General features: G+C 43.0%; 1 protein-coding gene across 1 annotated transcript in view; it reads left to right on the top strand.

Annotated features, from left to right (window-relative positions):
• The first annotated feature begins 995 nt into the window (after window positions 1–995).
• The window catches only part of dnah3 (dynein axonemal heavy chain 3), an 83305-nt gene continuing 62865 nt past the window's right edge, over window positions 996–21435 (top strand). The window contains exons 1-11 of the mRNA XM_062991508.1: window positions 996–1043; window positions 3748–3843; window positions 4836–5013; window positions 5869–5929; window positions 7780–7927; window positions 8011–8197; window positions 12237–12432; window positions 14424–14549; window positions 16966–17161; window positions 18011–18190; window positions 21285–21421. Of these exons, the coding sequence (XP_062847578.1) occupies window positions 3775–3843; window positions 4836–5013; window positions 5869–5929; window positions 7780–7927; window positions 8011–8197; window positions 12237–12432; window positions 14424–14549; window positions 16966–17161; window positions 18011–18190; window positions 21285–21421 (1478 nt within the window). The 5' untranslated portion in view covers window positions 996–1043; window positions 3748–3774. The remainder of the gene's footprint in view (window positions 1044–3747; window positions 3844–4835; window positions 5014–5868; window positions 5930–7779; window positions 7928–8010; window positions 8198–12236; window positions 12433–14423; window positions 14550–16965; window positions 17162–18010; window positions 18191–21284; window positions 21422–21435) is intronic.

Below are 21435 nucleotides of genomic sequence, written 5' to 3'. Positions count from 1 at the left end.
CTCAGATCGGTTAGTTACTAATGAACCAAAATTAACGTCTTTTTAATGAACTTTATTACTATCAAACAGTTAAATGAAACGTTATAAGCTTTAAACAATCTTAATATAGGAATAGTAGAAAGTATTGAAGTGATTTAGAGATGATTCCATACCTGCATATAGAGAGAATCAAACCCAGTTTAGTGTGGAACGTTCAGGTGAGAAGATTCTAGAACTTTCTCTATTTACAGGGTTAAACGCTCCATACAGGCTGTGCTGTAAACTAACACCGTCTCCAAAACCCACCAGCTTCTTACTATATTCATCCCAAACTCATCACTACATCAACATATACATTCATTTACAGCCTTTATTATCTTCACTTTATATTCAACCTACTCATATATACACTACATGACCAAAAGTATGTGGACACCTGACCATGAGCTTCTCGGACGTCCCGTTACTAAAACTAATGGTAATAAAACAGAGTGACCTCTATGTGACCTTTTCAGCTGGAACAACAGACACTTTTATGAGAAGCTTCTCACAAGCCTCTGAAGTATGTCTGTGGGAATTTGTGCCCACTCAGTCAAAAGATCATTTGTATGGCTGGGCACTGATTTTAGTCAAGAAAACCTCGATTGATGTTCCAGTTCATTATAAAACTGGTCAGTGGTGCTGAGGTTTGTGTGGGTCACTGGAGTTTCTTTAAACCGAGCTTTTCTTCATGTCAGTAGGTTAGTGCACTAACTGAGTCAGTATCAGGTGTAAAACTGTACAAGTCAGATAATGTGACGGTTTTATCCACATTTTCACAGGTTATTATAGTGAATGAATATTTAGTTATAAACATCAGCACTGTTGTTATAGTGATGAAATATTGAGTTATAAACAGCAGTACAGTTATTACAGCATGTTTAGATTTGAATTCAGGTTGATTGTATACACTGTTCTCTCTCTGTTGCTATGTAATTACACTGTTGGTAACGCTGAGACTGAATGTTCGGATGTAAACAGCAGTTCCAGAACCACAGCAGCTCCAGAGATTCACTCTTGTTACGGTATGAATACATTTTACTTCTGCATTAGAGAAAACGTCTTTAATGTGTTTCATTTTATTAATTAGATTCACTACAGTGTCTTCAACTATGTATTTGTATTAAAGTTTCTTAAACTATAAACTTTAATTCTGTAATAGTAATAGTTAATAGTTTTTACTGACATTGGAAAGCTGTTTATTTTACAACTTATGAAGTTGTATTTATATACAGTGAGAAAAAATACCTAAACCACTTCAGTTTTTTAATGTTTGATACACTTTACATCTAAACACGAGACCTTTTAACTTTGATGCCATGTATAAAAAAGTGTAATTATTTAGAAAGAATTAGTGTAGAGTCTCTCTCTGAAATATGTTGGCATATTAGTGAAGAAGGTGCTAAAGTTCTTGAGAATGAAGTTATTAAACAACACAAAGCTATGAAGACACAGAAGTACCTTCAACATCCCAGTTAGTACAACTGGTTCCATCATCCACCAGTGGAAAGATTAAGAGCATAAAATCATACCTGGACAGATTTTAAAACGTGTTCCTCCACTAATGATAAAGAATCAGTCATTTAAAATAAACTGCTCAAAAGAATGAAGAGAGACTTAAATCACACATCGGATCTCGATGGACGAAAGATTCAGGTTGAAAATCTTTACTGATATAAATTGTGTAATTAGAAGAATAAACAAGAATAAGAAGAAAATGACACAACAACAGTCAGACTCATCCAGTGTTGCCAACTTAGCGACTTTGTCGCTATATGTAGTGATTTTTCGGACCCCTCTAGCGACTAGAGACAAAGCTAGTGACTTTTTCTGGTGTTATTGGAGACTTTTGAAGACTCTGATGTGAAAGCACACATCGTTCTGCAGTTACCGTCCTCAACGAGCAGCGGGTCCTGCCGTGAGCCCCCCTCCCCCCCCGGTCCCAAAGCACTCACAGGCGGTCAGCCTCACAAGCGTTTCCACCAGTGTTTGGGAACCAAGCCTGCGTCATCAACGATGGGCGTTACACAACGAACGTAAAGAGCAGTGATGTGATGGTGGAGCGTGCAGATGAACTGTGGGGATTTGTGCTGCTGTTACAGATGTTTGTTTTTATGTAAAAAGCATCAATCAGCTATAATATCAGTGATAAGACGTGACGTGTTTGTCGCAGTTGTTGTTTTCTTTAGTTCATGGACGTGTGAAGCGATTAACTGATACGACGTGGTAAAGGTGACCCAGACAGAACAGAGATGCTTATAACCTGTAATAACAGAGAGAAATTGAGTGTTTCTGTGTCCAACTGTTAGTACGTTCATCCACGTTACGCTTTTTATATTATGTCTCTCCCGAATAGCCGATCACATTGGGGAAGCATGTAAAGCTGCTTCCTCAAGACTCCACCGCTGCTACTCACTTCAAAATCCACAGGACAAAGTGCACGGAAATGATTAATGGTGTTCTAGCACCGTACTTCCTAAACAATTCGGCCGCACACGTGGGTGACCAGAGTTTCACGCTGTGTTTCTACGTACCTGGGGGTTGAAAAGTGATGGCCTATTTCAATGACAAGTAAAACAAACCGAGAATCAACAGAAGAAAGTTCATTTGAAGTTCTAAACATATTTAGGGTGTGTTTTACCCACTTTTTGTCTCTCCCACAACGTTATTCCTCTCTTCTACAGCGTCAATCACATGCAAATGGGGAAGCTTATGCAAATTAGGCGATGATGTCATTTAGCGACTTTTAGGACAGCCAATAGCTACTTTCCTTACTGAGGAGTTGGCAACACTGGACTCATCCAGTTTCTGTGAATTTAATCACCCATACAGTCTGGCCACAGGAGGCCGGGACCCAGGGCCCACTGCACCAGTGTAAGGTCTGACCATGGCTCTGAGGATCTCATCTCGGTTCCTAACAGCATTCAGGGTAATGTTGGTTATCATGTGGAGGTTTGTGCCTCACCAGACCATCACTGACCCACCACCAAACCGGTCATGCTGCAGCATAACGTTCACCACGGTGTCTCCAGACTCTTTCACGTCTGTCACGTCTGCTCAGCGTGAACCTGCTCTCATCTGTGAATAGAACATGGTGCCAATGGTGGACCTGCCAGTTGTGGTGTTCTCTGAAGAATGCCAATCGAGCTGCACGGTGCTGGGCTGTGAGTACAGGTCCCACTAGAGGACGTCAGGCTTTCATGCCACGCTTATGGACTCTGTTTCTGACAGTTTGTACACCGGTAGCTCGCTGGAGGTCACTCTGGGTTGATGCCCTTCTAGGGCCCTGTCCTGCTCTTCACCTGTAACGGCCTGTGTCCTGGTATCTCCTCCATGCTCTTCAGACTGTGCTGGGTGACTCAGCAAACCTTCTTATGACAGCACGTATAGATGTGCTATTCTGGAGGACTGGACTACCTGTGCAACTTGAAAGGGCTACAGGTACCACCTCATACTACCAGTACTGACAAAGATACTAGCAAAATGCAAAACTAGAGAAGAATCAGTCAGGAAGGATAAGGAGAGAGTATTTGTCTGTAGCCACCACCTGCTAAACCAGTTTCTTGTCTTCCTGTTGTGTCTCAGGTCACTTTATTTGCACCAGTGCAGGTGAACACATGAAGAACATGAAGGAGAAAGTCTGGTTATCTTTCCATAATCTGTAGCACAAGTGCAACTGGTTTATAAATATACGTGTGTGTGTGTGTTTGTGTTCCCGTGTTCTCCTAGATACTGGACGTCTCAGTATCTCACAGTATGAAGCGTTCATCTGAACTGCCCTCCCTCCCCCAGTCACCATCCCAGATACATTCTGATCTGTACCAGGTGAGGATCTACAATCATGAGGATCTGCAGCTGGATCCTTTACTGCAAATGTTTGTGAACCCCTGGTTCAATTCTATGTTTTGTTGATGTTCTTAGTGAGAAAGTAAAAGTTTCCTCTACAGGAAACGAACTTCTGCACATTTAAATCTTCAAGTTTTGTTTACTTGCTGAATGTAATTAATTATATAAATATAAAAAATACATCATAAATGTTATATTTAGTAAAAACAGTAATAGTGCATTAAAATGTGCAGATTTAGTTTCATGTAGATGATTTAAAATGTAAAGTTGATGAGATGTAACCAGGGCTCCAAACTTTTGCACTAAACTGTAAATGTTACTGCAGGTCGGAGCTGGACAAACTCGCCTTAGTGACACATCTAGAGAGAATCAAACCCAGTTTAGTCTGCAAAGTTTTTACATTCAAATACAGAGAACATACAAATTTACACCATTTCAGCTGCAAACTGAATAAACGAGTCACAAAGCAGCGACCAGTTTATAATAACAGAACCGCCGACTCACTGAATCAGAGTCTGAATCGGTACATTTGAATCAATCCATCTGAATCACTTAGTATGAATCGCTACATTTGAATCAACGAACACAATTAACTACAAAAACAAACTTTTATTAGACTTTTCTCCACTAGAAGTTTATATAAACATTTAACAACACTTTCAAATAAGTAAAAATGATAAATAAACACGTTATTAATGAAGATTACTAATGTTCACTCTTTAGCAGAACTCATTAGCCCACATTCCTCAGATCGGTTAGTTACTAATGAACCAAAATTAACGTCTTTTTAATGAACTTTATTACCATCAAACAGTTAAATGAAACGTTATAAGCTTTAAACAATCTTAATATAGGAATAGTACAAAGTATTGAAGTGATTTAGAGATGATTCCAAACCTGCAAGTTCTAGTCTTTATATTCTAGAACTTTCTCTATTTACAGGGTTACCTGGTTTTTCTTTTTCCTTCTAGATGGTTCTGCAAAATAAACACTTTCCACCCATCATGCAGAACCCGTCCTGGACTCTGGCGGCTCCGTTTAAGGATGAGAGACGGTACAGGACCCCCAGCGAGTGTATCGGCAACAACTACAGCCCACGGGCACGACATCTAAAGATCACCCAGCTACAGCACAAACACACACACTCCTGTATCCTTATATACACACACACACACACACACACACACTCCTGTATCCTTATACACACACACACACACACACACACACTCCTGTATCCTTATACACACACACACTCCTCTATCCTTATACACAACCACACACACACACACTCCTATACCCTTATTATCGTTATCAGCGGTCACTCGTAATCGAGTATAACTGTCCTCCTTCTTGGTCCTTGTGGGTCTTCAGACCGATTCTGGACCCGATTATTCTTGTGCACTGTGGACAAGGGAATGTAGTGGTGGTGGTTTTGGGTTTGGCCTGCTTAGACGTTGCTCTCTACTTTCTGAGTCTGCGCTTGTCTTGTGCAGCATGGCGGAGGTCATCGTTATACAGTGCCGCACCCTCACGGACGAGGTTTCTCCAGGTCGCCCTGTCTTTTGCCGTGTCTTCCCAAGTTTTAAGTTATACACAACCACACACACACACACACACACACACACACACACACACACACACACACACACACACACACACTCCTGTATTCTTATACACAACCACACACACACACACACACTCCTGTATTCTTATACACAACCACATACACACACACACACTCCTGTATCCTTATACACTCAAATACAATCCAAATACAATCCAGGGATTGAGATTAAAGGTTCTTGAACAAGGGCTCAACATTGGCAACATGACAGTGGTGGCACCAGAACCAGTGACCTTCCAATTACTGGTCCAGTACCTTAATCTGTGAGCTACCACTGCCAACACACATAACTGTTCTGTATCTGTACACACACTTACACAGCCACTCATATGCAATATAAGCACATATGATTGTGTTCAATTCTCCTTAACTGTCTGTAGTGTCTGTGAGGTGTTCAGCTTCTACCAAGAAGAGACCGAGACTTACTGACATACCACACAGGTAACCCTTACACATACACACATCATACACACACATCAAGCCATACACACACAAATAACACAATTTACTATAATGGGCTGATGAAGAGGTGTTGTGATGATATGGTTGTAGGGATGTAGGAATGAGGAAGGCAGATGGTGGTAGATTTTGCAGAAAGGATGGAAATAGCTGTAGTGAACTCACATTTTAAGTAGAAACTGGGATACAGATTGACATATAAGAGGTAGGTGGGAAGGTGCAAACAGGTAAACTAGATCTTATGCACAAGATGCACCCTGAAAGAGATTGGAGACTGTAAGGCAGAACCAAAGATCAGATAGTGGAGGGTAAAGGAAGAAGACTGAGATGTGAAGTTTAAAGAACAGATGAGACAGGAGCAGGGTGGTGATGAATGGGAGCAAGACAACTGGGCAATCAAAGGTGGTGAGGGAATTAAACAAAGAAATATAAAATGAGACTTGGTGGTGGTGGAAAGTTTAAGAAGAACTGGGATCTCCAGAGGGACAAAGAGCATGGACAGGAGTACAAAGAGAGCTGGTGTAAGGCAAAGAGAGAAGTGGAAAAGCAAGTTGGACACAAAGGAAGTGAAAATGGATAAGATTTGTGAGCAGCAATATGGTTTCATGCCAGCAAAGTGCGCCACAGATGTCATGTTCGCTTGGAGAAGGTTGATGGATTAGTTTTGGAAAGGCCAGAAGGAGTTGCATTGTGTTTGCAGTGTGTTTGTAGATCTAGAGAAAGCTGATGATAGAGGAGCTGAGAGAGAAGCTGTGGTACTGCATGAGAAAATTGGGCATGTCAGAGAAATACACCGACTAGGCATAACATGATGACCACTGAGAGAGACCACTGGGTCAGAGCATCTCTCAAAACTGCAGCTCTTGTGGGGTGTGTCCCGGTCTGCAGTGGTCAGTATATATCAAAACTGGTCCAAAGAAGGAGCAGTGGTAAACCGGCGACAGGGTCATGGGCGGCCGAGGCTCATTGATGCACGTGGGGAGTAAAGGCCAACAGATGAGCTACTGTAGCTCAAACTGCTGAAGAAGTTCATGCTGGTTCTGATAGAAAGGTGGCAGCAAAAGGGGGACCAACACAATATTAGGAAGGTGGTCATAATGTTATGCCTGATCTGTGTATGTGAGGGTGGTGCAAGATACAGTATGTATAAGGACAGTGAGTCAGTAGTGTCAGTGTGACTGTGGTGAGATGTGCAGTAAAACGATAAAGGAGTGGGACTGCATCAAAGGTCAGATCTGAGTCCTTTCCTTCCAGACAAGGTCTCGATGGAACATCGTGATTGCAGAGGACATGATGATATGTAATGAGAGTAAGGAGCAGGATGAGGAGAGCCTTGAGAGATGGAGGTACATTGGAGGGAAGAGGAATAAAATGGAGAACAGGTGTGCATATGAGAGGGGGGCAGAAAGGTTCAATTGCAAGGAGTTGAGGTGTTGAACATTGATATTGGGTATTGGATGATATTTGGGGTATTTGGTGAAGTGGATGGTGTAGTATAGAAGGGTATCAGGAGTTAAAGGAAGAGTTTACAAGACAGTCGTGAGACCTGTACGGTTTGGAGGTGATGGAACTGACAAAGACAGAAGAGGGAACTGGAGGTGGCAGAGATGAAGATGATGATGAGATTCTCATTTGGAACGACGAGGATGGACAAGATTAGGAACGTGTTTATTAGAGGGACAGGGCAGGATGGATATTTTGGGAGAAGTGGACATGATGGAGCCTCCAGGCAAGAGGAGGAGAGGGAGGTCAAGAGGCAAGGTTCATTTCTACTAGCAAAGAATCATTTAAGTGTGTGTGTGTGTGTGTGTGTGTGTGTGTTTTATTCACAGCAGGTACCACGCCCTCCCTGCAGGTCATCAAAAGTTAGACACCCCAGAAAGTCGACCGTTAACCCCAAAGCAGCAGCTAGACATCCTGCAAGCTCAGGAGATGCAAGAACATGGAAGCCACACAGAACCTACTCAGGAAGACTTTGAGGTCAGAGGTCAAGGCCTTCAGCCCCTAGTCCATCCATCCATCCCTCTATCTGAATCCTCTAAATGTGCTTCTGTCTGTTTCAGAGGTACATGTACTACATCACTGAGGGCATCCAGAAGGACGTGCTGGCCCCTCAGCCACCTCAGCACGTTTCCAACATTCTTCAGCTCCTTCCAGCCTGCTCTAGTGAAGATGAGGCGCAAACACGACACGCTGGACTCCTGGAGGAAGTGGCCAGAGATTACGACTTCAGCATCCGCAAGAGCATCGGTGAGTCTCACGGTTTGTGGTGTGCTCTAGAGTGGGGGTGCACTGGAAAAAACACTCACTTTTTTAACCACGTATCCAAGCAGGGTCGCCAGGGTGTGCTGGAGCCTATCCCAGCTTTTAATGGGTGCACAGTAACACCCTGGATGGGGCGCCAGTCCAAGTGAACATGTTATCCTCAGCAAAGTTGCACAGTTTTAAGCATTTTATAAAAACTTGCATTTAATAGTGAATTAGGTTTGAAGCCAACACCCCTCTCTGTGATTGGTCCCATGCTAAGTATCCACAGCTGCACCTAGTTTGAGAGGTAAAGCTCAGAACATTTAAGAGGGAGCAGTTTTGCTTTTTAACTTGGTTTGTTTGATTTGGTTTTTGACCTTGCTCATGTTAGCCCCTGTCTGTTTGCACCTGTCTGTTAGCCCCTGTCTGTTTGCACCTGTCTGTTAGCCCCTGTCTGTTTGCTTCTGTGTTTGCCCCTGTCTGTTTGCACCTGTCTGTTAGCCCCTGTCTGTTTGCACCTGTCTGTTAGCCCCTGTCTGTTTGCCCCTGTCTGTTTGCCCCTTTCTGTTTGCACCTGTCTGTTAGCCCCTGTCTGTTTGCACCTGTCTGTTAGCCCCTGTCTGTTTGCACCTGTCTGTTAGCCCCTGTCTGTTTGCTTCTGTGTTAGCCCCTGTCTGTTTGCACCTGTCTGTTAGCCCCTGTCTGTTTGCTTCTGTGTTAGCCCCTGTCTGTTTGCACCTGTCTGTTAGCCCCTGTCTGTTTGCTTCTGTCTGTTAGCCCCTGTCTGTTTGCACCTGTCTGTTAGCCCCTGTCTGTTTGCTTCTGTGTTAGCCCCTGTCTGTTTGCACCTGTCTGTTAGCCCCTGTCTGTTTGCTTCTGTGTTAGCCCCTGTCTGTTTGCACCTGTCTGTTAGCCCCTGTCTGTTTGCTTCTGTCTGTTAGCCCCTGTCTGTTTGCTTCTGTGTTTGCACCTGTCTGTTAGCCCCTGTCTGTTTGCACCTGTCTGTTTGCTTCTGTATTAGCCCCTGTCTGTTTGCTTCTGTGTTAGCCCCTGTCTGTTTGCTCCTGTATTAGCCCCTGTCTGTTTGCTTCTGTGTTAGCCCCTGTCTGTTTGCTCCTGTCTGTTAGCCCCTGTCTGTTTGCTTCTGTGTTAGCCCCTGTCTGTTTGCTCCTGTCTGTTAGCCCCTGTCTGTTTGCTTCTGTGTTAGCCCCTGTCTGTTTGCTCCTGTCTGTTAGCCCCTGTCCGTTTGCTTCTGTCTGTTAGCCCCTGTCTGTTTGCTCCTGTATTAGCCCCTGTCTGTTTGCTTCTGTGTTAGCCCCTGTCTGTTTGCACCTGTCTGTTAGCCCCTGTCTGTTTGCTTCTGTATTAGCCCCTGTCTGTTTGCACCTGTCTGTTAGCCCCTGTCTGTTTGCTTCTGTATTAGCCCCTGTCTGTTTGCACCTGTCTGTTAGCCCCTGTCTGTTTGCTTCTGTGTTTGCACCTGTCTGTTAGCCCCTGTCTGTTTGCACCTGTCTGTTAGCCCCTGTCTGTTTGCACCTGTCTGTTAGCCCCTGTCTGTTTGCTTCTGTGTTAGCCCCTGTCTGTTAGCCCCTGTCTGTTAGCCCCTGTCTGTTAGCCCCTGTCTGTTAGCCCCTGTCTGTTTGCTTCTGTGTTTGCACCTGTCTGTTAGCCCCTGTCTGTTTGCGCATGTCTGTTAGCCCCTGTCTGTTAGCCCCTGTCTGTTAGCCCCTGTCTGTTTGCTTCTGTGTTAGCCCCTGTCTGTTAGCCCCTGTCTGTTAGCCCCTGTCTGTTAGCCCCTGTCTGTTTGCTTCTGTGTTAGCCCCTGTCTGTTAGCCCCTGTCTGTTTGCTTCTGTGTTAGCCCCTGTCTGTTTGCACCTGTCTGTTAGCCCCTGTCTGTTTGCTTCTGTGTTAGCCCCTGTCTGTTTGCACCTGTCTGTTAGCCCCTGTCTGTTTGCTTCTGTTAGCCCCTGTCTGTTAGCCCCTGTCTGTTTGCTTCTGTGTTAGCCCCTGTCTGTTTGCACCTGTCTGTTAGCCCCTGTCTGTTTGCTTCTGTCTGTTAGCCCCTGTCTGTTTGCTTCTGTCTGTTAGCCCCTGTCTGTTAGCCCCTGTCTGTTTGCTTCTGTGTTAGCCCCTGTCTGTTTGCACCTGTCTGTTAGCCCCTGTCTGTTTGCTTCTGTCTGTTAGCCCCTGTCTGTTTGCACCTGTCTGTTAGCCCCTGTCTGTTTGCTTCTGTCTGTTAGCCCCTGTCTGTTTGCTTCTGTCTGTTAGCCCCTGTCTGTTTGCTTCTGTCTGTTAGCCCCTGTCTGTTAGCCCCTGTCTGTTTGCACCTGTCTGTTAGCCCCTGTCTGTTTGCTTCTGTCTGTTAGCCCCTGTCTGTTTGCTTCTGTCTGTTAGCCCCTGTCTGTTTGCTTCTGTGTTAGCCCCTGTCTGTTTGCACCTGTCTGTTAGCCCCTGTCTGTTTGCTTCTGTCTGTTAGCCCCTGTCTGTTTGCTTCTGTCTGTTAGCCCCTGTCTGTTTGCTTCTGTCTGTTAGCCCCTGTCTGTTAGCCCCTGTCTGTTTGCTTCTGTGTTAGCCCCTGTCTGTTTGCACCTGTCTGTTAGCCCCTGTCTGTTTGCTTCTGTTTGCCCCTGTCTGTTTGCACCTGTCTGTTAGCCCCTGTCTGTTTGCACCTGTCTGTTAGCCCCTGTCTGTTTGCACCTGTCTGTTTGCTTCTGTCTTTGCCCCTGTCTGTTAGCCCCTGTCTGTTTGCACCTGTCTGTTAGCCCCTGTCTGTTTGCTTCTGTCTGTTTGCCCCTGTCTGTTTGCACCTGTCTGTTAGCCCCTCTCTGTTTGCCCCTGTCTGTTTGCACCTGTCTGTTAGCCCCTGTCTGTTTGCACCTGTCTGTTAGCCCCTGTCTGTTTGCTTCTGTCTGTTTGCCCCTGTCTGTTTGCACCTGTCTGTTAGCCCCTCTCTGTTTGCCCCTGTCTGTTTGCACCTGTCTGTTAGCCCCTGTCTGTTTGCACCTGTCTGTTAGCCCCTGTCTGTTTGCTTCTGTCTGTTAGCCCCTGTCTGTTTGCTTCTGTCTGTTAGCCCCTGTCTGTTTGCTCCTGTATTAGCCCCTGTCTGTTTGCTTCTGTGTTAGCCCCTGTCTGTTTGCTTCTGTTTGCCCCTGTCTGTTTGCACCTGTCTGTTAGCCCCTGTCTGTTTGCTTCTGTCTGTTAGCCCCTGTCTGTTTGCACCTGTCTGTTAGCCCCTGTCTGTTTGCTTCTGTCTGTTAGCCCCTGTCTGTTTGCTTCTGTCTGTTAGCCCCTGTCTGTTAGCCCCTGTCTGTTTGCTTCTGTTTGCCCCTGTCTGTTTGCACCTGTCTGTTAGCCCCTGTCTGTTTGCTTCTGTTTGCCCCTGTCTGTTTGCACCTGTCTGTTAGCCCCTGTCTGTTAGCACCTGTCTGTTAGCACCTGTCTGTTTGCACCTGTCTGTTTGCTTCTGTCTTTGCCCCTGTCTGTTAGCCCCTGTCTGTTTGCACCTGTCTGTTAGCCCCTGTCTGTTTGCTTCTGTCTGTTTGCCCCTGTCTGTTTGCACCTGTCTGTTAGCCCCTCTCTGTTTGCCCCTGTCTGTTTGCACCTGTCTGTTAGCCCCTGTCTGTTTGCACCTGTCTGTTAGCCCCTGTCTGTTTGCACCTGTCTGTTAGCCCCTGTCTGTTTGCACCTGTCTGTTAGCCCTTGTCTGTTTGCTCCTGTCTGTTTGCTAATGTTCATGTTTATGAGTCTTGTTTAAAGTTAGTCCTGTTCATGTTTTGTTTTAGTCCGTCTAGGTTATTTGTTAGCTTAGCTTAGGGTCTAGGTTCCTGTTTCATGTGTTTAGCGATTACCGTTAGCTTAGCATTTAGCTTAGTTTATGTGTGTGTGTGTGTGTGTGTCTTGTTTTGTTTAAACTTGTCATGTGTATCTTTGTCTTGTCTTTTGTTATTATTAAACAATCAAAAAAAGTTTGACCACACTGCGTTCTCGGAGCAGTGATATAGCGAGCGTTCTTTCACTCCGTCTCTTCTCTTCTGTCGGTAGTGGATTATATCCTGGAGGACCATAAGGAACGAGAGCGTTTGTCCATCTCCAGCGTTCCTCGTTCGTTTCCTCGGCGTGTGATCCGTGCTCCGGTTCCCTGGAATCAGAACTACCGAGACGCTCACATCTGGAACACCCAGCACCTCTTTACTGTCAATCCCATGATGCTTCACCTACAAGAACTTTGGATCAACAAGTAAATCCTCTGTTTCTTGTTCATTTTTGTTTTATTAGATAAAGATTGGTGTCCAAAATAGCTCCAAATTAAGCAGCTTACCAGTTGTGGCATTAATGGGACTTTTATATTATATTATATTATATTATATTATATTATATTATATTATATTATATTATATTATATTTATTATATTATATTATATTATATTATATTATATTATATTATATTATATTATATTATATTATATTATATTATATTATATTAATTATATATACAGTATATACACAGTGGAACCTCCATTTAACAGATTTCAGATTTAACAGACAGAATCTGGATAACCGAATGTCAGGTTGTTTAAAATTCCCACGAGAGGCGTCCCGAAACCACCCACTTCCTTAATCACTTATCCAATCAGGGGTGAGCCTATCCCAGCTTTTCAATGGGCGCAAGGCACACACACATAGGCACAGATAACCAGCTATTGATAATAGAAATAAACTACTAACACACACCTGCCTGAAACGTTTGTACAATACTGTATAATATATGTTATATGTGTTATATGTGTTATATGTGGTATATGTTATATGTGTTATATGTTATATGTGGTATATGTGTTATATGTTATATGTGTTATATGTTATATGTGTTATATGTGTTATATGTGGTATATGTTATATGTGTTATATGTTATATGTGGTATATGTGTTATATGTTATATGTGTTATATGTTATATGTGGTAAATGTTATATGTGTTATATGTGTTATATGTTATATGTGGTATATGTTATATGTGTTATATGTGTTATGTGTTATATGTTATATGTGGTATATGTTATATGTGTTATATGTTATATGTGGTATATGTTATATGTGTTATATGTTATATGTTATATGTGGTATATGTTATATGTGTTATATGTTATATGTGGTATGTGTTATATGTTATATGTGGTATATGTTATATGTGTTATATGTTATATGTGTTATATGTTATATGTGGTATATGTTATATGTGTTATATGTTATATGTGGTATATGTTATATGTGTTATATGTTATATGTTATATGTGTTATATGTTATATGTTATATGTGGTATATGTTATATGTGTTATACGTTATATGTGGTATATGTTATATGTGTTATATGTGTTATATGTTATATGTTATATGTGTTATATGTTATATGTGGTATATGTTATATGTGTTATATGTTATATGTGGTATATGTTATATGTGTTATATGTGTTATATGTTATATGTTATATGTGGTATATGTTATATGTGTTATATGTGTTATATGTTATATGTGGTGTATGTTATATGTGTTATATGTTATATGTTATATGTGTTATATGTTATATGTGTTATATGTTATATGTGGAATATGTTATATGTGTTATATGTGGTATATGTTATATGTGTTATATGTTATATGTTATATGTTATATGTGGAATATGTTATATGTGTTATATGTGGTATATGTTATGTGTGTTATATGTTATATGTGGTATATGTTATATGTGGTATATGTTATATGTGTTATATGTTATATGTTATATGTGGTATATGTTATATGTGGTATATGTTATATGTGGTATATGTTATATGTGTTATATGTGGTGTATGTTATATGTGTTATATGTTATATGTTATTTGTGGTATATGTTATATGTGTTATATGTTATATGTGGAATATGTTATATGTGTTATATGTGGTATATGTTATATGTGTTATATGTTATATGTGGTATATGTTATATGTGTTATATGTGTTATATGTTATATATGTTATATGTGTTATATGGGGTATATGTTATATATGTTATATGTGGTATATGTTATATATGTTATATGTGTTATATGTGGTATATGTTATATGTGGTATATGTGGTATATGTTATATATGTTATATGTGTTATATGTGGTATATGTTATATATGTTATATGTGTTATATGTGTTATATGTGTTATATGTGTTAAATGTTGTTTTTCTGTCTGTGTAGTTTCTCAGATCTGAGGTTTGTGTGTTTGGATGATTTTTATTCGGTGAATCTGCCGCTGCTGCCGACTGAGTTTCAACAGTTCATCCACAGTCAGTGTCAGATCACCAGAAACAAGCTCATCCACAAGTAAGTGTGTGTGTGTGTGTGTGTGTGTGTGTGTGTGTGTGTGTGTGTGTTTATGAATTAATCTACTTAATCGAGTAGTATAAATATTCATTTATCATTTATACACATCATGAAGTCTGTGTAAATAACCATATAAGGTATGTTTTTATAACTACAATAACAATAAAAGAAATAATGGGACACATGGGAATCGAACCCAGGGCCTTGTTACGTTTACATTTCCAGCATTTAGTGGAAGCTTTTATCCAAAGCGACTTACAATTATGACTGAACATGATTTTGAGCAGTTGAGGGTTAAGGGCCTTACTCAGGGGCCTAACAGTGACAACTTGGTGGTGGTGGGGATTGAACCAGCAATCTTTTGATTACTAGTCCAGTACCTTAACCACTGAGCTATCACTGCATCACTGCAGATCTAAAGTAATCTGACCTGGATGTTGGTGAGTTGAGGACGGGGTTTGAGGTTCTTTAGGAAGAGGTGCCGTTTAGTGAGTGTGTGGTGAGATAAATAATGAGGGTTACCAACATTTCAATGGTCAGTGCTTTATGGCTGTGTGTAGTCCAGTGTGTATAGTGTGTGTGTGTGTTTACGAGTGTGTGTGTGTGTTTGGTGTGGAGGGAGTTACTATGTCGTGTTCTTTATTGTTTAAGCAGTTGTGTTTGTGTTGGATACCATTCTTACCATTAAGCTGTGTGTCCATGGTCTGGTATGACGACAACTAACACACACACACACACACACACACACACACACACACACACACACACACGTGAACTAACCCACCTCACACTCACTGAACTGTCTTCACTTCTTTATACCGTAATTCCCCCAATCCCCATCCTAATACCCCAACCCCCATCCTAATACCTCAACCCCATCCTAAATTCACCAACCCCAAGTCATATTAGTAACAAACCACACACTCACTGCGCTGCACCCCTTACTAAATAACCCCAAACCCCATCCCAATACCCCAACCCCATCCTAATACCCCAAACCCATACCTTATTTCCCCATCCCTTCATTCCCCCAAACCCCATCCTAATACCTTAAACCCCCATACCTTATTTCATCCAAACCCCATCCTAATACCCCAAACCCATACCTTATTTCCCCATCCCTTCATTCCCCCAAACCCCATCCTAATACCTTAAACCCCCATACCTTATTTCATCCAAACCCCATCCTAATACCCCAACCCCATACCTTATTTCCCCATCCCTTCATTCCCCCAAACCCCATCCTAATATATTAAACCCCATACCTTATTTTCCCCAACCCCCATACCCTATTTCCTCCAAACCCCATCCTAATACCCCAAACCCCATCCTAATACCCCAACCCCATACCTTATTTCCTCATCCCTTCATTCCCCCAAACCCCATCCTAATATCTTAAACCCCATACCTTATTTCCTCCAAACCCCATCCTAATACCCCAAACCCCATCCTAATACCTAAAACCCCATACCTTATTTCCTCATCCCTTCATTCCCCCAAACCACATCCTAATATCTTAAACCCCATACCTTATTTCCTCCAAACCCCATCCTAATACCCCAAACCCCATCCTAATACCCCAACCCCATACCTTATTTCCTCATCCCTTCATTCCCCCAAACCCCATCCTAATATCTTAAACCCCATACCTTATTTCCTCCAAACCCCATCCTAATACCCCAAACCCCATCCTAATACCCCAACCCCATACCTTATTTCCTCATCCCTTCATTCCCCCAAACCCCATCCTAATATCTTAAACCCCATACCTTATTTCCTCCAAACCCCATCCTAATACCCCAAACCCATCCTAATACCCCAACCCCATACCTTATTTCCTCATCCCTTCATTCCCCCAAACCCCATCCTAATATCTTAAACCCCATACCTTATTTCCCCCAACCCCCATACCCTATTTCCTCCAAACCCCATCCTAATACCCCAAACCCATAGCTTATTTTCTCCAAACCCCATCCTAATACCCCAAACCCCATACATGTTAACCCCCCTAACCCCATCCTAATACCTTAAACCCCATATCCTAATTCACCAACCCCAAGTCATATTCAGTAACAAACCACACACTTACTGCACAGAACCCCTAAATAGTACTAAATAACCCCCATCCCCCATCCTAAATTTAGCCTAAGGTTTTATTCAATAATCCACCTCACCCTTCCAGTGAACTGTACCACTCCCCAAATAACACCAAACCTCATCCTAACACCCCAACCCCCATCCTAATACCCATACCTTAATCCCCCAAACCCCATCCTAATGCCACAAACCCCACCCTAATACCCCTTACCTTAATCCCCCAAACCCCATCTTGATACTCGAAACCTCATACCTTAATCCCCCCAAACCCAAATCAATCCATGAATTGACCATGTTCTCTCGTTGTATGTGTGTTTAGGTGGTTGCCCCAGTGTGCATCTCTCTTCGGCGCCTGTAAGGATGCGTGGTTGCCCCTGATGCCGCAGAGCGAGGACGTTGCCCCGGTAACAGCGGAGGAGTTGTTCTCCTGTGTAGCTGCGCTGATGTCACTGCAGCTGCGCAGCCTGGTTACTGCATCACTGCAGGACCTGCTGCACATCCTCACCCTGCACCAGGTACGACTAAACCCCGCCCCCTAATTCAACCGCCCAATTACTTACACTCCAAACTCACCGGGTCTTTACATCTAAAATTATCTTCAATACTTTCATGTGATTGGACGGGAAGATCAATATGTCACGAATCAAACCTCTTTGTGCTCCTGCAGCCATGTTTATGTGCCACACCCCTCTCTCCAGGAGCACATGTTGGAGGGGGTTTGTTTGGGTTTTTCAAGTCTACGTCTCCTCTTCTGATTGGTCAGTGAAGCTAAGGATCCACAGCTGCTCCTCGTCGCTGGTAATGCTCAGGGCATTTAGGGGAGCAGCTGTGGATCCTTCAGTAGAGACCTGTTCATGGTTTGTGTTAGTTAATGTTTAGCTTTAGCATTGTTAGCTTAGGTTCAGGATAGTTTAGTCATGTTATTTGTGTTTAGATTAGCATTAGCATTTAGCTTGATTCCCATGTTTGTGTCTGGTCTTGACTAGTAGTCAAAAGGTTACTGGGTCAAGACCCATCACTGCCAGGTTGCCACTATTGGGACCTTGAGCGATGCCCTTAACCCTTAATGTGTGTGTGTGTGTGTGTGTGTGTGTGTGTGTGTATATCTCTCTCTCTGTGTGTGTGTGTGTGTGTGTGTATCTCTCTCTCTGTGTGTGTATGTGTGTGTATGTGTGTGTGTGTGTGTGTGTGTGTTCTCTGTGTGTGTGTGTGTGTGTGTTCTCTGTGTGTGTGTGTGTGTGTGTGTATCTCTCTCTCTGTGTGTGTATGTGTGTGTGTGTGTGTGTGTGTGTTCTCTGTGTGTGTGTGTGTGTGTGTGTGTTCTCTGTGTGTGTGTGTGTGTGTGTGTGTTCTCTGTGCTGCAGGCGGGTAATGATTTTGGGGAGTGTTATGAGGAGTTGAGGTACACACACCCTCCTCTTCTGCTGCTGAGGTTGAAGGTGGAGGAGATGAGCATCACGTTCCAGCCGTCACTGACTGAGTGCTGGAGGCTCATCCAGGAATCCTTCATACACATCATCACCAGTGCTGAGTGTTTACCTAGGGTACACACACACACACACACACACACACACACACACTTACATACAAACACACACACACACACACACACACACTTACATACATACATATACACAAATACACACATACAACCACCTACAGACATAAACACACACATTCACTTACTCACTCACTCACTCACTCACTTAACCATTTATCCAATCAGGGTCACGGGGGGTCGGTTGGTGAGTGGTGCTGGAGCCTATCCCAGCTTTTCAATGGGTGCAAGGCACACAGTAACACCCTGGACGAGGTGCCAGTCCATCACAGGGCAGAAACACATACACACCCAACCAATTCACCCATTCACCTATAGGGCAATTCAGCGTCTTGTACATGTGTGTGTGTGTGTGTGTGTGTGTGTGTGTGTGTGTGTGTGTGTGCGCTGTATGTGCTTACATGTATGTGTGTGTGTTTATGTGTGTGTGTGTGTGTGTGTGTGTTTGTGTGTGTGCTGTATGTGCTTACATGTATGTGTGTGTTTGTGTGTGTGTGTTTGTGTGTGTGTGTGTGTTTGTGTGTGTGCTGTATGTGTTTACATGTATGTGTGTGTTTGTGTGTGTGTGTTTGTGTGTGTGCTGTATGTGCTTACATGTATGTGTGTGTGTTCTTGTGTGTTGTGTTTGAATGTGTATCTGTTTGTGTGTTGTGTTTGTGTGTGTGCTGTATGTGCTTACATGTATGTGTGTGTGTTCTTGTGTGTTGTGTTTGAATGTGTATCTGTTTGTGTGTTGTGTTTGTGTGTGTGCTGTATGTGCTTACATGTATGTGTGTGTGTTCTTGTGTGTTGTGTTTGAATGTGTGTGTGTGTGCTGTATGTGCTTACATGTATGTGTGTGTGTTTATGTGTGTGTGTGTGTGTGTGTGTGTGTGTGTGTTTGTGTGTGTGCTGTATGTGTTTACATGTATGTGTGTGTTTGTGTGTGTGTGTTTGTGTGTGTGCTGTATGTGCTTACATGTATGTGTGTGTGTTCTTGTGTGTTGTGTTTGAATGTGTATCTGTTTGTGTGTTGTGTTTGTGTGTGTGCTGTATGTGCTTACATGTACAGTGTATCACAAAAGTGAGTACACCCCTCACATTTCTGCAGATATTGAAGTATATCTTTTCATGGGACAACACTGACAAAATGACACTTTGACACAATGAAAAGTAGTCTGTGTGCAGCTTATATAACAGTGTAAATTTATTCTTCCCTCAAAATAACTCAATATACAGCCATTAATGTCTAAACCACCGGCAACAAAAGTGAGTACACCCCTAAGAGACTACACCCCTAAATGTCCAAATTGAGCACTGCTTGTCATTTTCCCTCCAAAATGTCATGTGATTTGTTAGTGTTACTAGGTCTCAGGTGTGCATAGGGAGCAGGTGTGTTCAATTTAGTAGTACAGCTCTCACACTCTCTCATACTGGTCACTGAAAGTTCCAACATGGCACCTCATGGCAAAGAACTCTCTGAGGATCTTAAAAGACGAATTGTTGCGCTACATGAAGATAACCAAGGCTACAAGAAGATTGCCAACACCCTGAAACTGAGCTGCAGCACAGTGGCCAAGATCATCCAGCGTTTTAAAAGAGCAGGGTCCACTCAGAACAGACCTCGCGTTGGTCGTCCAAAGAAGCTGAGTGCACGTGCTCAGCATCACATCCAACTGCTGTCTTTGAAAGATAGGCGCAGGAGTGCTGTCAGCATTGCTGCAGAGATTGAAAAGGTGGGGGGTCAGCCTGTCAGTGCTCAGACCATACGCCGCACACTACATCAAATTGGTCTGCATGGCTGTCACCCCAGAAGGAAGCCTCTTCTGAAGTCTCTACACAAGAAAGCCCGCAAACAGTTTGCTGAAGACATGTCAACAAAGGACATGGATTACTGGAACCATGTCCTATGGTCTGATGAGACCAAGATTAATTTGTTTGGTTCAGATGGTCTCAAGCATGTGTGGCGGCAATCATGTGAGGAGTACAAAGATAAGTGTGTCATGCCTACAGTCAAGCATGGTGGTGGGAATGCCATGGTCTGGGGCTGCATGAGTGCAGCAGGTGTTGGGGAGTTACATTTCATTGAGGGACACATGAACTCCAATATGTACTGTGAAATACTGAAGCAGAGCATGATCCCCTCCCTCCGGAAACTGGGTCGCAGGGCAGTGTTCCAGCATGATAATGACCCCAAACACACCTCTAAGACGACCACTGCGTTATTGAAGAGGCTGAGGGTAAAGGTGATGGACTGGCCAAGCATGTCTCCAGACCTAAACCCAATAGAACATCTTTGGGGCATCCTCAAGCGGAAGGTGGAGGAGCGCAAAGTCTCGAATATCCGCCAGCTCCGTGATGTCGTCATGGAGGAGTGGAAAAGCATTCCAGTGGCAACCTGTGAAGCTCTGGTAAACTCCATGCCCAGGAGAGTTAAGGCAGTTCTGGGAAATAATGGTGGCCACACAAAATATTGACACTTCAGGAACTTTCACTAAGGGGTGTACTCACTTTTGTTGCTGGTGGTTTAGACATTAATGGCTGTATATTGAGTTATTTTGAGGGAAGAATAAATTTACACTGTTATATAAGCTGCACACAGACTACTTTTCATTGTGTCAAAGTGTCATTTTGTCAGTGTTGTCCCATGAAAAGATATACTTCAATATCTGCAGAAATGTGAGGGGTGTACTCACTTTTGTGATACACTGTATGTGTGTTTGTTTATGTGTGTGTGTGTGTGTGTGTGTTTGTGTGTGTGCTGTATGTGTTTACATGTATGTGTGTGTGTTTATGTGTATGTGTGTGTGTGTGTGTTTGTGTGTGTGCTGTATGTGCTTACATGTATGTGTGTGTGTATGTGTGTGTTTATGTGTATGTGTGTGTGTATGTGTATGTGTGTGTGCTGTATGTGTTTACATAAATGTGTGTGTGTTCTTGTGTGTTGTGTTTGTATGTGTATCTGTTTGTGTGTTGTGTTTGTGTGTGCTGTATGTGTTTACATGTATGTGTGTGTGTGGTGTTGTTGTTGTTGTTGTGTGTGTGTGTGTGTGTGTGTGTGTGTGTGTGTGTGTGTGTGTGTGTGTGTGTGTTCTCTATAGGTGGAGTGTAACCTGTTCCCAGACCTCCAGGACAGGAATTTGGTCCTGTGCTCCGTCAGACCAGACGAGTCTCTTGTATCAGACCTGCTTAATCGAGCCAGAGTCGTCTTTCAGAGGAACACAGTCGGCCCGCAGAGGTGTGCCCGCGACC

This window comes from Trichomycterus rosablanca, chromosome 3 (assembly GCF_030014385.1).
Source record: "Trichomycterus rosablanca isolate fTriRos1 chromosome 3, fTriRos1.hap1, whole genome shotgun sequence".
Lineage (NCBI taxonomy): Eukaryota > Metazoa > Chordata > Actinopteri > Siluriformes > Trichomycteridae > Trichomycterus > Trichomycterus rosablanca.
This window is presented reverse-complemented; position numbering and strand designations above follow the sequence as displayed.